Source organism: Leguminivora glycinivorella, chromosome 2 (assembly GCF_023078275.1).
Source record: "Leguminivora glycinivorella isolate SPB_JAAS2020 chromosome 2, LegGlyc_1.1, whole genome shotgun sequence".
Taxonomy (NCBI): domain Eukaryota; kingdom Metazoa; phylum Arthropoda; class Insecta; order Lepidoptera; family Tortricidae; genus Leguminivora; species Leguminivora glycinivorella.
Window position 1 is genome coordinate 26405877 of NC_062972.1, and position 12480 is coordinate 26418356.

The 12480-nt window shown below is 36.3% G+C and overlaps 1 protein-coding gene across 1 annotated transcript in view; it reads right to left on the minus strand.

Annotated features, from left to right (window-relative positions):
• The window catches only part of LOC125240480 (protein Wnt-4-like), a 110379-nt gene that overhangs the window by 5533 nt on the left and 92366 nt on the right, over window positions 1-12480 (minus strand). Inside the window, 2 exon segments of the mRNA XM_048148375.1 lie at window positions 18-138; window positions 1425-1563. Coding sequence (XP_048004332.1) covers window positions 18-138; window positions 1425-1563 — 260 coding nt within the window.

The following is a 12480-nucleotide window of genomic DNA, read 5'->3' on the forward strand; positions in this document are numbered from 1 at the left end:
TGTCATATTATACTTACTGTACTTGAGCACCCCTCCAAAGATGTCGGTGGAGTTCTGGATAGTGCTGCAGTTCCACCGGCTGTGCCGAAACTGGTGCTGGCACTCCTCCACCGCCTGTTGGGCACCCGTTTGCAGCACCTGGAACGCGACAATTTTCATGCTGATATATATTTCTTCACTTACATACATGAGAAATGAAAACATACAGAAAGTAAAGCTAAGCATAGAACTTTACAGCTAGCTTAAATCTCAAAATAGGCCTTTGAGGTTGGCGGAATTTCCTCGCTGTACCTTATCATTGCAATAGGCACACCGACCACCGTACACCGGTACGAGAAATCCACCATCTTTCCGGTCACCATACATGTCTTTGTGCTTCGCGTTTTCTGCAAAAAATGTTGATGTGGACCCAATGGAACTAGAGTTTCAACGCCAAATAGTACAAAATGGTACTATTTACGTATATCGTGTTTTGTATTTAAGTACTATTCTTTCAAAGTTCAGCAAGCCAGCGCAGTTATTGATATAATGCACTTACTGCGAAATTATGTACGTTATTCTCAGTAGTAAATCATGGATTATTTAATCTTTTCAGTAAATGTTGGGACAAATTAGACGTTCTTATAACGGCAACCACAAATTATACCTACTAGATTCCAAAATTACCTGAAAGAATTAGGACACTCCAATGCTGTATCAACCGAATAAGATATTACAATAAAACCAAATGACGTCTCGTATTACTAGTCGAATAATAAAACAGTTACACCAAGAGTTTCTACTAGAAAACGAGCTCTGCTTGTCCAATAAAGATGTTAGCTATTTTACGCCAGTGAGCATTCTAACATTTTTAACGTTAATACGCTATAAACGGAATTATCGTATCATTAACGTTAATTGCCTCCATAATACTGTGGAGTGGATACTTCACGATTCTCCGGTTTATGGTGTAATAGATGAACTTCACGAGCGGCAGACGTTTATTATGTATCTTAGAATGTACCTATATAATTCATAAAATGTTTATAAGTAATTCTAAGGAATTCGGAAATTAAAAACAAGTTTTTCCCAAATACGGCTTGTTTTGTTATGCCAAGTGATTGACGAATAACGGCTCGGAAAACTATTCGAAGACTAACATACATAATTCAGTCGGTTACGGATCCTAAGCCTACACTAGGACACTGGCCGCATTTTTCTGCAGAATAGCTTAACTAAGCTTAAAAAGTTACGACTCTGTCAGATTTTATGATATAATTTATTTATTTATTTTTATCCGGCAACCTTCAAATCAAGAGTGAACAGGCATCTTCTGGGCGAGCTCACTCCATCGTAGGCCACGTCTTTGCCTTTGGCTAGTCTGTGGTCAAGAGTAAGCCCATTTATAATTAAAAAAAAAAAAAAAAAAAAAAAAAAAAACTCACCTGGACCATCTTATCGGACAGCAAACAGAGTTGCTTCTGCCGCTCGCCCAAGAAGTCTAGCCTCTGGCAGTTCTCTTTGTGCAACATGACCATCTCCAAAGACGTGTTCCCTTGGACGGGACTGGGCGCTGCTAGATTCCTGTAACAAGAGGACGAATAGGGTTTGAGATTTATGGAAACTATTTTACATAACTCGGTTCCATATACAACTCAATACTAATAAAGTAAAAAGGTTGACCTAATGATACATAAGTACACAGGTACAAGCAGTATAAGCTGCTAACCCTTAATTTGGTAGGTAATAAAGTCATGTTCGTGAGTTCGTCTCCTCGCCGCTCAAAGGTTCTAAATTGAAGAAACTTCGTTTTTGACCTACGTTCTATAATGATGTCAAGTTAAACGTTGCAATGTCGTATGAAAAGTAAAATCTGAATCTAAGGACAAAGCTATATCTTCGACCTGCTTGAAGACTTACAATAAAAAGGAAATAAAACTGCAATCAATTATTTGTCGCATGAAAAAGCTCTGGAAGCCTAGCGGTAAGTACGCGCGACTTTCGTTCCGGAGGTCGCGGGTTCGAACCCCGGCTTGCAACAATGAGTTTTTCGGAATTTATGTGCGAAATGTCATTTTATATTATAATTAAGCCAATAATTAGGCCTCCTTTTTCTAAAGTAATGGCCCGTATTAAAATCGGGCGGAAGTGAAGAAACGGCGGCAAAGGAAATGGATTGATGTAGCCAACACTATTAGTCAGTGTTGCCAACTGAATGGACGCGGAACACGCAAAGGCTAATGGCATTATGACCAGAGAATTTAAATTTTTGCAATTTTACACTACAGTCATCAAAAGTTTTTTTTTTTAATTACGAATTCATAAACTAGTTTTTTTTTTTTAATTAAGTAATATTTAATGGTCCGTCAAACTAACCCAACCTACTTACTACTTTCACTAAAATCGTAAAAGCCAGTAACAGGCCTAAACAATGCAACAATAAATTGTATCTGTATATAATATTTTTATAAACTTTCATTAAATTTTTTAGCGCTAATTAATTATCAAGCAATGGCCCCTAGCCTATTTATTCTCAATAAATCATCATACGTCATCAAGGCACTCCAGCCTCCACCCCATCACAACATGGATGACATAAGCAGGATTCCCTTCCCCATTCAAACAAGTTGAATGCGCTTGCTGCACGTGCAACACTCAAGGTCCTACCCCACATCCTCTCATGCTTGCAATTAAAACGAAAAACAGAGCAGAAACACAATATAAAACAACCACAAGCCAGAGCGGGACGACACGTCTCATTTATCCAAGCACTTTTTATTTCCACTCGGAGGTCGTCGGCCAATCAACGGTCTCAGCCGAGCCCGCTTCGCATTGGCCGGTTTGAATAGAGAACATTTTTTCAAAAATGGAACAAAAGAGGGTAGGTAATAGCGAGTTTTGTTTCCTTCGAGTGCTATTTGAGTGGCAGCTCTCAGGCCGCGCGGACGACTCGCTAATAACCTTACTCCTCAGTAGATTCATTGTTTTGAGCGCTCTCAGGTTAAGCCTGCTTTTCTGTTATGTTTAACGTTGTTATTTATTACTCGTTCCCTTGTTTTTAAGAGGAAAATACAGAGCAGATTAGCGTTGTTTACTTCGCTGTAGCAATCATCCTACCCTAGCAAAGTCTCACTAGAAATTAAGTGAAGGGTTTGTACTTTGTTTAATAGCAGGAAATATGAAGTTGTCAAACAAATGTGTACTTTATTACAATGAAGGTAAGTCTGAAGTCAGGTTACGTAATATACGTAGCATCATCAACAACAATGCAGGTTTGTTTATGGCCAATTAAAATCTTTACTATAACCAATAGCTGTTTGTCTGTGGATAAATATGTAGCTGCAACTAATTAGCAATAAAATAATAATTAAAGCCCCATATGTAAAATTTTCTCCTTAGCATATGCCAATTACAGCAAAAATAAACTGCGAACCGTATATTCAATTTATCTAAAGTCGTAGTCTAAAGTGCAGAATTGATTACTTAACTGTCTCGGCTCGTAATCGACTCGACTTTGAGCTTTGAACTTCGCGGAAAAGCTCTTTGGCGGTAGAACAAATGGCTTTGAGATCTTAGAGTTTCTTAGAACGATCACAGAAATAGAGAGTATAGTAAGTACAAAGTAGTCTTAAATGTTGTATTGTTTCTATGAAATATAGTGTAATACATACTATGAAATCAGCCTTAATTGTTTTTTGTATAGATAACTAGTACTGTGCAGGGTTTTGAGACCCTACTGGGCAAATATCTATTCTAAAGAGTAAGTAGTTGTGCAGTATTTGATGCTCAATCAGATGCATGTATACGAGTATATACCCTTACCTATATCTAAGTGGCAATTAGGCTGCTTTTATAATAAGTTTAGATGCGATATGGATCGGATATAATGGCAGTCTCACAGGTGACGTCTTTGTTTGAACAAATAAAGTCTCCTATTTAAGTATGTACATACTTATATCTACGTGGCAATTAGGCTGCCTTTACAAAAAGTTTAGATGCGATATGGATCGGATATAATGGCAGTCTCACAAGTGACGTCTTTGTTTGAACAAAGTCTCCTATTTAAGTATGTACATATAACCTACATCAGTTCATTGAGGTGTTACAGACTTTTTCAGTTCTCATGCTCTGAAAGTAGGTCACTGATAGTGTCAGGTGTACATTCTAATTGGCTTGTTAGTTTATGAACGAGACTTCAGCAAAACATCTGGACTGGAGACCGAAATGTTATTTTTTTTAATTTCCGTGATATTTCACTGTCGAGTATTCTACAGCGTGAAAAACTCGTTAGTACCTATACTCGTAGAAGCTAATAGCTGATGATTAAATGTAAATAAGATTTGAACTGAATCACCTACAATCATCTGTCTATACTGACTGAAAACCGATATGCGTGATCGTACTACTTGATCATGACGTGTTATATGTCAGTAGGTACGAACAAGATGTTACATTTTCGGGTAATTAGCCTAAATACTGTTATCACGAGAGTGTCAACAGGAAAGCAAACTGTTGACACTGTCGTCCGGTGTCGACACTCGCGCACCTCTGGCTCCATAGCCGAATGGCATTTCTACGACGCAAAACGAAAACGAAACGCCGCGAAAGGTAGTCTGGCTCTGTCGCGCCAATACGCAAGAGCGATAGAGCGCATATCTACGAGATCGTTTCGTTTCGTGACCGTTTCGTCAGCGTTTGTGCCATTCGGCTACGCACCCTGGGTAGGCCTACCTAGCCCTTCTAGCCAACGTCACAATCGCTTGTCACAGTTTGTAAGCGTTTCGGAGCTGGGTTTCCCTATCTGTAGTGGCTAGCGTATTCTTCTATAGTGGCGATACAGATCCAGTCTGCGTTTCGATCTTCGATCTTTCGATCGATCGAATCCGTGAAAAACGATAAGCAAATGATAGACCGTGCTCAATATGCATAGTAATCATAACTTGCGTTTTAGGAAGTCGTATGGGTAAGGAGGATCAAAAATCCAGGAAATCGGAAGGGTTCATGCTTTAAAAAGTAATATAAAACATGACTCACAACCATCAAAATTTTCCAGACCCATTTTCTAACCCAAACCTCCCACTTTCAACTACTAAACGTCATATATGACAGTTACCTCTTAGGAACATACTTCATTTAGTCATCAGAGTAGTAAAACCTATAATTGCTAACGAAACACTGGCAAATATTACCTCCAAGTGTGACGTCATGACGTGAGTCACAGGTCACAGGTGCCCCTCAAGGCAGTTTATAGTGAATGAATCTTGCATTATTTACGGACTGGATTGAAGAGTAACTTCAGATGCATGAATACACTTCACTAGTGGTTTTTCCACAAACATGACTATCTAGTACTTAATGCTATGTCAAAAATTCGCTCTAGATACGATACCTATGGATCGGATTCACAGAATCAAAAGTGACGTTTCTTGAAACAAAAACGCTGTTTCTTCCAGAGCTGTTACAAATAACGGCGTGATTTTAGGCTATAGGAGTTTATTGTGCTTAATGTAAAGTGGTTAAAAAAACTGTGGATTGCCATTTGTTTAAAAAGTAAAATAACTATGGATGACGTAATCATCATTAAAACCCCTCTAGCCTCCATGTCATCAAAAATCAGCAAAGCAAAGACCCTCCACCCCCTATAGTGATTACTAATACTTAAACAGCCCTTTGATAACTTAAATTAAAGTAAATTTTACTTAACGGTGTTTATATTGTCGATGATAAATCCCATAAAAGCTACATCTGTGTAGTCTGATTACAATTTTGCGACCAAATTTTACAACCAACCGATGCTATTAAACGCGAAAGTGAAAACTGTCGTTACGTACTAAATCTTTATTAACGCCGTTCGATATTGTCTTTTATGAAACAATAAAGTATGGCGAACATTTCACTCGCCATTTTATTCATCAATAAACTGTTTATTGACAGCTTAGCTGGTCGATGACTGTAATAACTCGGTAAAATGGTCGTTTTAGTTATCTACATAGTTACCAATCTATCTTTGTAACATTAAGACAATAAACAAAATACAGAGACATTAAGACAATAAACATAATCAGCAGTAATACACATAATCGATATACCTAAATTTTTAATTATAAAATTGGTCATCCTTCTTAATTTCCTACAGATAATAATTACCAAGAAGTAATATAAAATTACAACCATTTAACTGAAGTATGAAGAGTCTATTATGTATTCGAATTTTAGAGCATACCTAAAAAAAATTAAGTAGAGAGGAGACAATCAGCACAAAATTATTATTTGCAAACAACGCGCAACGGTTCTTGTCAACTTGAGAAGATTTCATAAAATAACTCGACACTGCTTTAACATTTTTTAAGCAACTAAAGCAGGGTCACATTGTGCTAGTGTCATAAAACTTAAAACAACTACTATCGAAGACATATGTAAGCCTAATGCTTTACTATTATTGTCATAGTCATATTTCAACAGTACATACATAATTATGATAACATTACATTATATTTATCGCTCGTAGAAGTCCCAATTTCGCATGTGTTGCTTTATTTATCGCACCACAATAAGCAGCTAGTTTTGAGCTTGCGGTCTCACTTATGAGGTTAACTGCTATACTGTCGTGACTATAAGTTTAAATATGTTAATTAAATCATTTGATATAACTAATCAATTCCATAGTTAGTAATTAAAAGCATTACGAGCTCTGAAATTACATTAAAAATAATGAATATTTCGATTTTTTCTACATAAAATATGTTAAGACAAGGACAAGAACATTACTCAAGTTTTATTCACAAATGACGCAAAAAAAGTCGTAACCGAAAACCGAACAGTTATTTATACAAAATTCGTACTTACGAGCATATATCGTCTTGGATTCATAACATTTCATTGTACAGTCACGGACTTTAATTGTTGATCCATTTCTAGTTCATTTTATACTGGAATGTCATAGCTTAATTATGAGATGTCCAGTATAAAATGAGATAGAAGCGGATCAACAATTAAACTCCGTGACCGTACTTACCTCCAATTTTACCGTGTGGTTTTTTTAATGAAGGTCTTCACTCAATGAAGTTCTTCAATGAAGTTCACCCCGCTTGACCCGTTTTTGAAATGTATATTTATTTTTCAGTTAGTGAACACGTCGTTTACAACAATAGGTAAAAGAAAGTTAGATTCGTACCTACTTTACGCGATAATTAACCCGTTGCTGCTACGGAAACGAACATACATTCTAGAACCCGTGATTATTATTAATGATATAAAACTATGATCAATAACCGAAACAACCAGTTTTCTTACGGAAACGTCAATTTTCTAGACAACTTATCTTCCAAATGTTATGATTAAGAGATATTTTAAGAGTGTAATTATATGTGTCGGTTTTGATAAGAAAGCTGCACGTAGGTACTTGATTAGAATAAATAATCAATACAGAACTTTAATTATTACTTTTCTAACAATATTTAAGCATTTCCGCGATTATATCTATAGTAATAAACTGATATTGAAGTACTGCAGGTTTCTTCTCACACTTAATTTAAACTTGAACACTACTAGGTAAGTATGTCCAGGTTAAAAGTTAAGGTGACGTTCAGATTTTAACTGCAGCTGCAACGTTGCTGCGACGTCATTGTCATATGTCAAGTCTAGTCAAAATTCGTGATGGAACAAACGTCATAATCGCAGCAGTAACGCTGCCAAAAACGTCAATTTTATCAAGGAAATTGCCAGATACGACATCAAAAACGACGCTGTAACATCTAAACTTCAAATGTAACATGCATATGTCACATAATACATTACTTAGTGTAACACTCTTGAACAAGTTTTCAGTAAAAGAAATACACGCTCACGCGGTGTGGTAGCTCTTCACAACAGCCAGACTATCTATAAAAAAAGTAGTTGAATCTAACTACCTGTGAAACTACTGGAAGAGACCAAAAGGGGGTGGGGGGTCATACTAAATGTAAATATGTTTAAATTTGGTGTGACGTAATATGTGGATGATCCCTAGTGATTTTGTGTTACACTCATATAAAAAACTCGCAAGTTCAGGATTCTATTCTCGAATCACTCGCTTCGCTCGTGGTTCAACTATAGAATCCTTATTTAATACTAGGAAAATTGCCCACTAAAATAAAACGACCTCAAAAGCTTCATTTTCTTAACAAGACGTCACAGGATTTAGGTATTAGAGAGACTCCTAATGGACTCGTCCGTCCGATTCTGTTCCGACCATCTGCATCTTGGGGATTAACTTGCTCTTTGTTTGCGCTTTGATATTTCTATTTTAATAGCTCGTGTTTTTAGCGACCCTTCGTAAAGAACTTTTTGATATAACTATAAGTACTAAAGAAATAGTTATACCCATATATCTCAGGAGATATCTAAGTACTTAATACTGACTACCTCTAGACCTAATTAATACATGTATTCATAAGGTTCAATGTTACCAATATACATAATACCTATGTAGATTATATTCCCTAAATGATTAAACTATATTTGCTCTGAATTTCAAATTATCAGACGCATTTTCCGTTGAACTACCTAATAATTTTGACCACCAGAATTATGTTATTTTGTTGTTTGTTCATATTTCTCACTCTCTCTTTACCTAACCACATCCCGTTTCACTTGGGGTCGGCTCTCCTCGTCAGTCTTCATGTTTGTGTTGATATTTCTAAAAATAAATACAACTCACTTGTATGAGAAACTTATCACTTAAAACTACAAAACGAGGGCTACTATTTACAAAGTGAGGGCTAAAACAAATCATTTTGTGTCGCTGTAAGTTACTTGAAGTAGCTTAAGGTTACTTAATATTTTTATTTAGTTATAAGCAACATACAATCAACAACAACATACAACACGCCTGTATCCCATGAAGGGGTAGGTAACTACTCAAGTTTCAGTGCCACTCTTGGCAAATAAGGGGTTGATAGAAAACGAAACTGTGACATTGCAGTGACAGGTTGCCAGCCTCTCGCCTACGCCACAATTTAACCCATATCCCACAGTCGCCTTCTACGACACCCACGGGAAGAAAGGGGGTGGTGAAATTCTAAGTTATAAGCAAGTCACTTACAATTAAGTAAGTGCTAAGTTTTCATACATATTAAGCTTTCATCGCGGCAAAGGCACACTCCACTCGTTATACCCGTTTTGTACAAACCAACTTGTATATTAAAGTCACATAAACATAACACACTATGATTTAATCACGGAAGTTCATTTATTGCATGCACTTTCACACAATACTAGCTTTAGCCCACAACTTCGTCTGCGAGGAATTGGTAGATACTGGTAATTTAGACAGCATTTGATACAATCATTCACTTTGAGCAAAATGCTTACAATAGATAAATACATCCAGGGCTGTGCCCAGGGACTTTCAATGTTGAGCCATTTAGTTGTCAAACTAAGTTTGCCTGATATAAAGTGAGCTGTAAATTGCTGGACAATTAAAATCCTTGATCGTAAATATATCAATTGACTAGCGCTGCCTAAATTATAGCTCTTCCGCAATGAGATAATTTTTAATTGTTTACTTTACACTCCTAAGTTAATCTATTTCTGTACCTTTGAACTAGACACATAGGTAATAGACTTATTGACGGACATTTTTATATTAGTATAGTACCTATGGAATGATAATATCATATGGATGTTGTAAGAACTTGTTTGATTAGTCAAGCTCCTTAGGGAAAGAAGACAGCTTTTGAGCAGAGGGCCCAGAGGGGCTAGATGATTACGGGTTAAACTAGGCACACAGACAGACTGACAGACAATGTAAGTATAGAATAGTATGGATGTTGCAAGAACTTAATTTAGTAAAGAAACATGTTTGACTAAGGAAACAAGACACGTTTTGAGCACGCCCTTCACGCGCCTCTCAGGTTGCGGCTATAATTCGCTCACCCCCCGCATCATATCGCGTGGATTGTAAAATGAAATGGATCGTAAAACAACCCCGCCGTTACTTCACCCGGAGGACTTAATATGTCCGAGCTTTGGATTTCTTTTGCAGACGTTTTCTTACTAGCCCTTTTACAATTAGCTACATGTTAAAAAATTTACTACCTAATTGCGTATTAAGTATGTCCATAATCAGAAATCTCTCAAATATGAATGCCTAAGAATTTAATTACTTTTAAGAATACGTAGGGGTTAGTTGCTTATTTGCATAAAGTAAATTTGATTTTAAATACTGCTTCACCTTTTCTTGCTTTAACCTTTTCACCGTTATCCCAATGAAATAAAGTATGTGCCTATTTATCATCTTGCATGGTTATGTCAAAGATTTCACCTAGGCAACTCGTATAACATATTAAATCGTATCGTTTGGGACGTGGGGCAAGCAACTGACGCTATAATTATATTAATGTATATGGCGGCGAAAAGATTAAATACTCATTATCCATTTGTTCTATATTTTTTAATAAATATAAATAACCATTAAATTTAGACAAAAAATGATGAAAAAGAAAACCATCGTCGATCCCATGTAGTGTAGCAAGAAAACACGGGTTACAGATTATTGGTAACTTACCAATCTATACGATCGTTGTCGCAAACCAAAGTAAACTTATTAGGTGCAGTATAATAAAAGTTTCATCTCTCAGACCAATATTTCGTGTTACCAGACGAAGGTGTAATTTGTGGCCCCCTCATTGTACCGTAGAAATGCAGCAAAAAAACCACCTCTACCGGCGTGTCCAATTTGAGCTAGTGAAAAATGGACCTTTATTATCCTTACTAAATTATTGTAGGACTACCCCTACTATGGTCAAGGCATACGTGTTTTAGAAAGTGAAATTGATTCATATTAAACTACGATTCAATGATATATTTTCCTTGAAACGAAAACACAATCTTAATTATTTTTTTTCGAATAGAATATCAAAACGGCAAAATTAGTCCAACAATAAATTACAATTAGTGATATCTTACTCAAAGAAAAAAAGTGTAAAATTAAGAAGTAGGTTAGTAACAAGGCGTAGTAATACCTACTTGGTTTTCGGTTCGTTTCCCGGGCGAAACAAGGGAATGATCGGATGTTTTTTGTTCCTTTTAAAAATCGAGAAATGTTAGAAATGTGTTTCATTAATTAGGTAAAACTCGCTAACCTACGCACACACTTTGCCATGAGGACTTTTTTACAGGTAAGTAAGCGATTATATACGCGCGTGCAACCTCTCAAATTTTAAATGAACGACATCTTTATTGACAAATTCGCGACACCAAGCTCATAAACAAGGGAAAACTTAATTACACTGCCGAGTCTACCGGGTGCAACCGTATATTTTTTATCGGCAATAACTGGCCCTTGAAACCCGTGGTAAGGGCCGGGGGCAGACATCGTAACTTTACGATTTCAACTTTACTGCACCGTGCACCGTGTGGGGAAAAAATAAATTGGAAAGTGACGCCCTCTGATAGTGTAAGACGCATTTTATGACTGCCTAAGTCCATGTGTAAAAAATTGAGCTGTATACGAACGTAGTTTGATATCCGACACTGGCAATACATCTTTGGATGCAAAGTTGCAGTATTTGTATAAAGACGCATTTTGATAACATCCTTACGTAAAGTATATAGATGGTATTCTGGTAGTTTTTTTAACACATAACAATTAGTAACAGTAACGGCTCTGAACTATCTTACTACTTCGAGCGATTGCTCTAAGAAAGTATAAGTGAAGATTAAAAAAAAGGAGGATATCGTGTCAACTTGTATCAAACTCATGACCAACGTGGAAGCAGAAGTCCCATCATCAGAGTCCCACGGGCCACCTGCCTTTCAACGGGCCCAAATATTTGAGGAAAAAACCAAATACCATCTAATGACGTGGGGAGATTGATGACAATTGTGGATGGTCACGCTCTCAAGTGGTTACGGAATTATGTAATTTGAAAAATGCACTCGATGGAATACGGAGAGAAAATATATAGAAAATGGCATTTGATAAATGGTATATATCCACGTCTCATTACAATTTGACAGATTTATATAAAAAAAAATTAAAACATATCCTACTCTGGCAAAAGTAAATAATTCAATTCAATTCAATTCAATTCAATATATTTATTTCGAAAATTAAAAATCCATAGAGTGTTAGTAAATATCACAAATCCTTAAAACTATGTTAGTACTAAAACTGACTTAATACCTATTGACTATATATAAATAAATTTAATAACGACGAATTTAATAATACTATACATAATAGTCGTTTACATAATTATTTACTAATGCTTTCAAAGCTCTGTTTAAAATAATTGAACATGAAATTCTATCAGATAACTGAAATCTCCGCGCTGGACTCGACGATTCTGTCGCCGACTGTACTCCATGTCGCCCTATTGTAGCGCCTGACATTTGTGTAACCGCCACCTTGCTGTAAACAGAACAGACAGACCTCCTGACTACTTAAATTCTTGATTGATCGACTTCTTTAAACTTTTTAAACTTACTATAAGTAAAAGAGTTTTGGGCCCGCTCGAG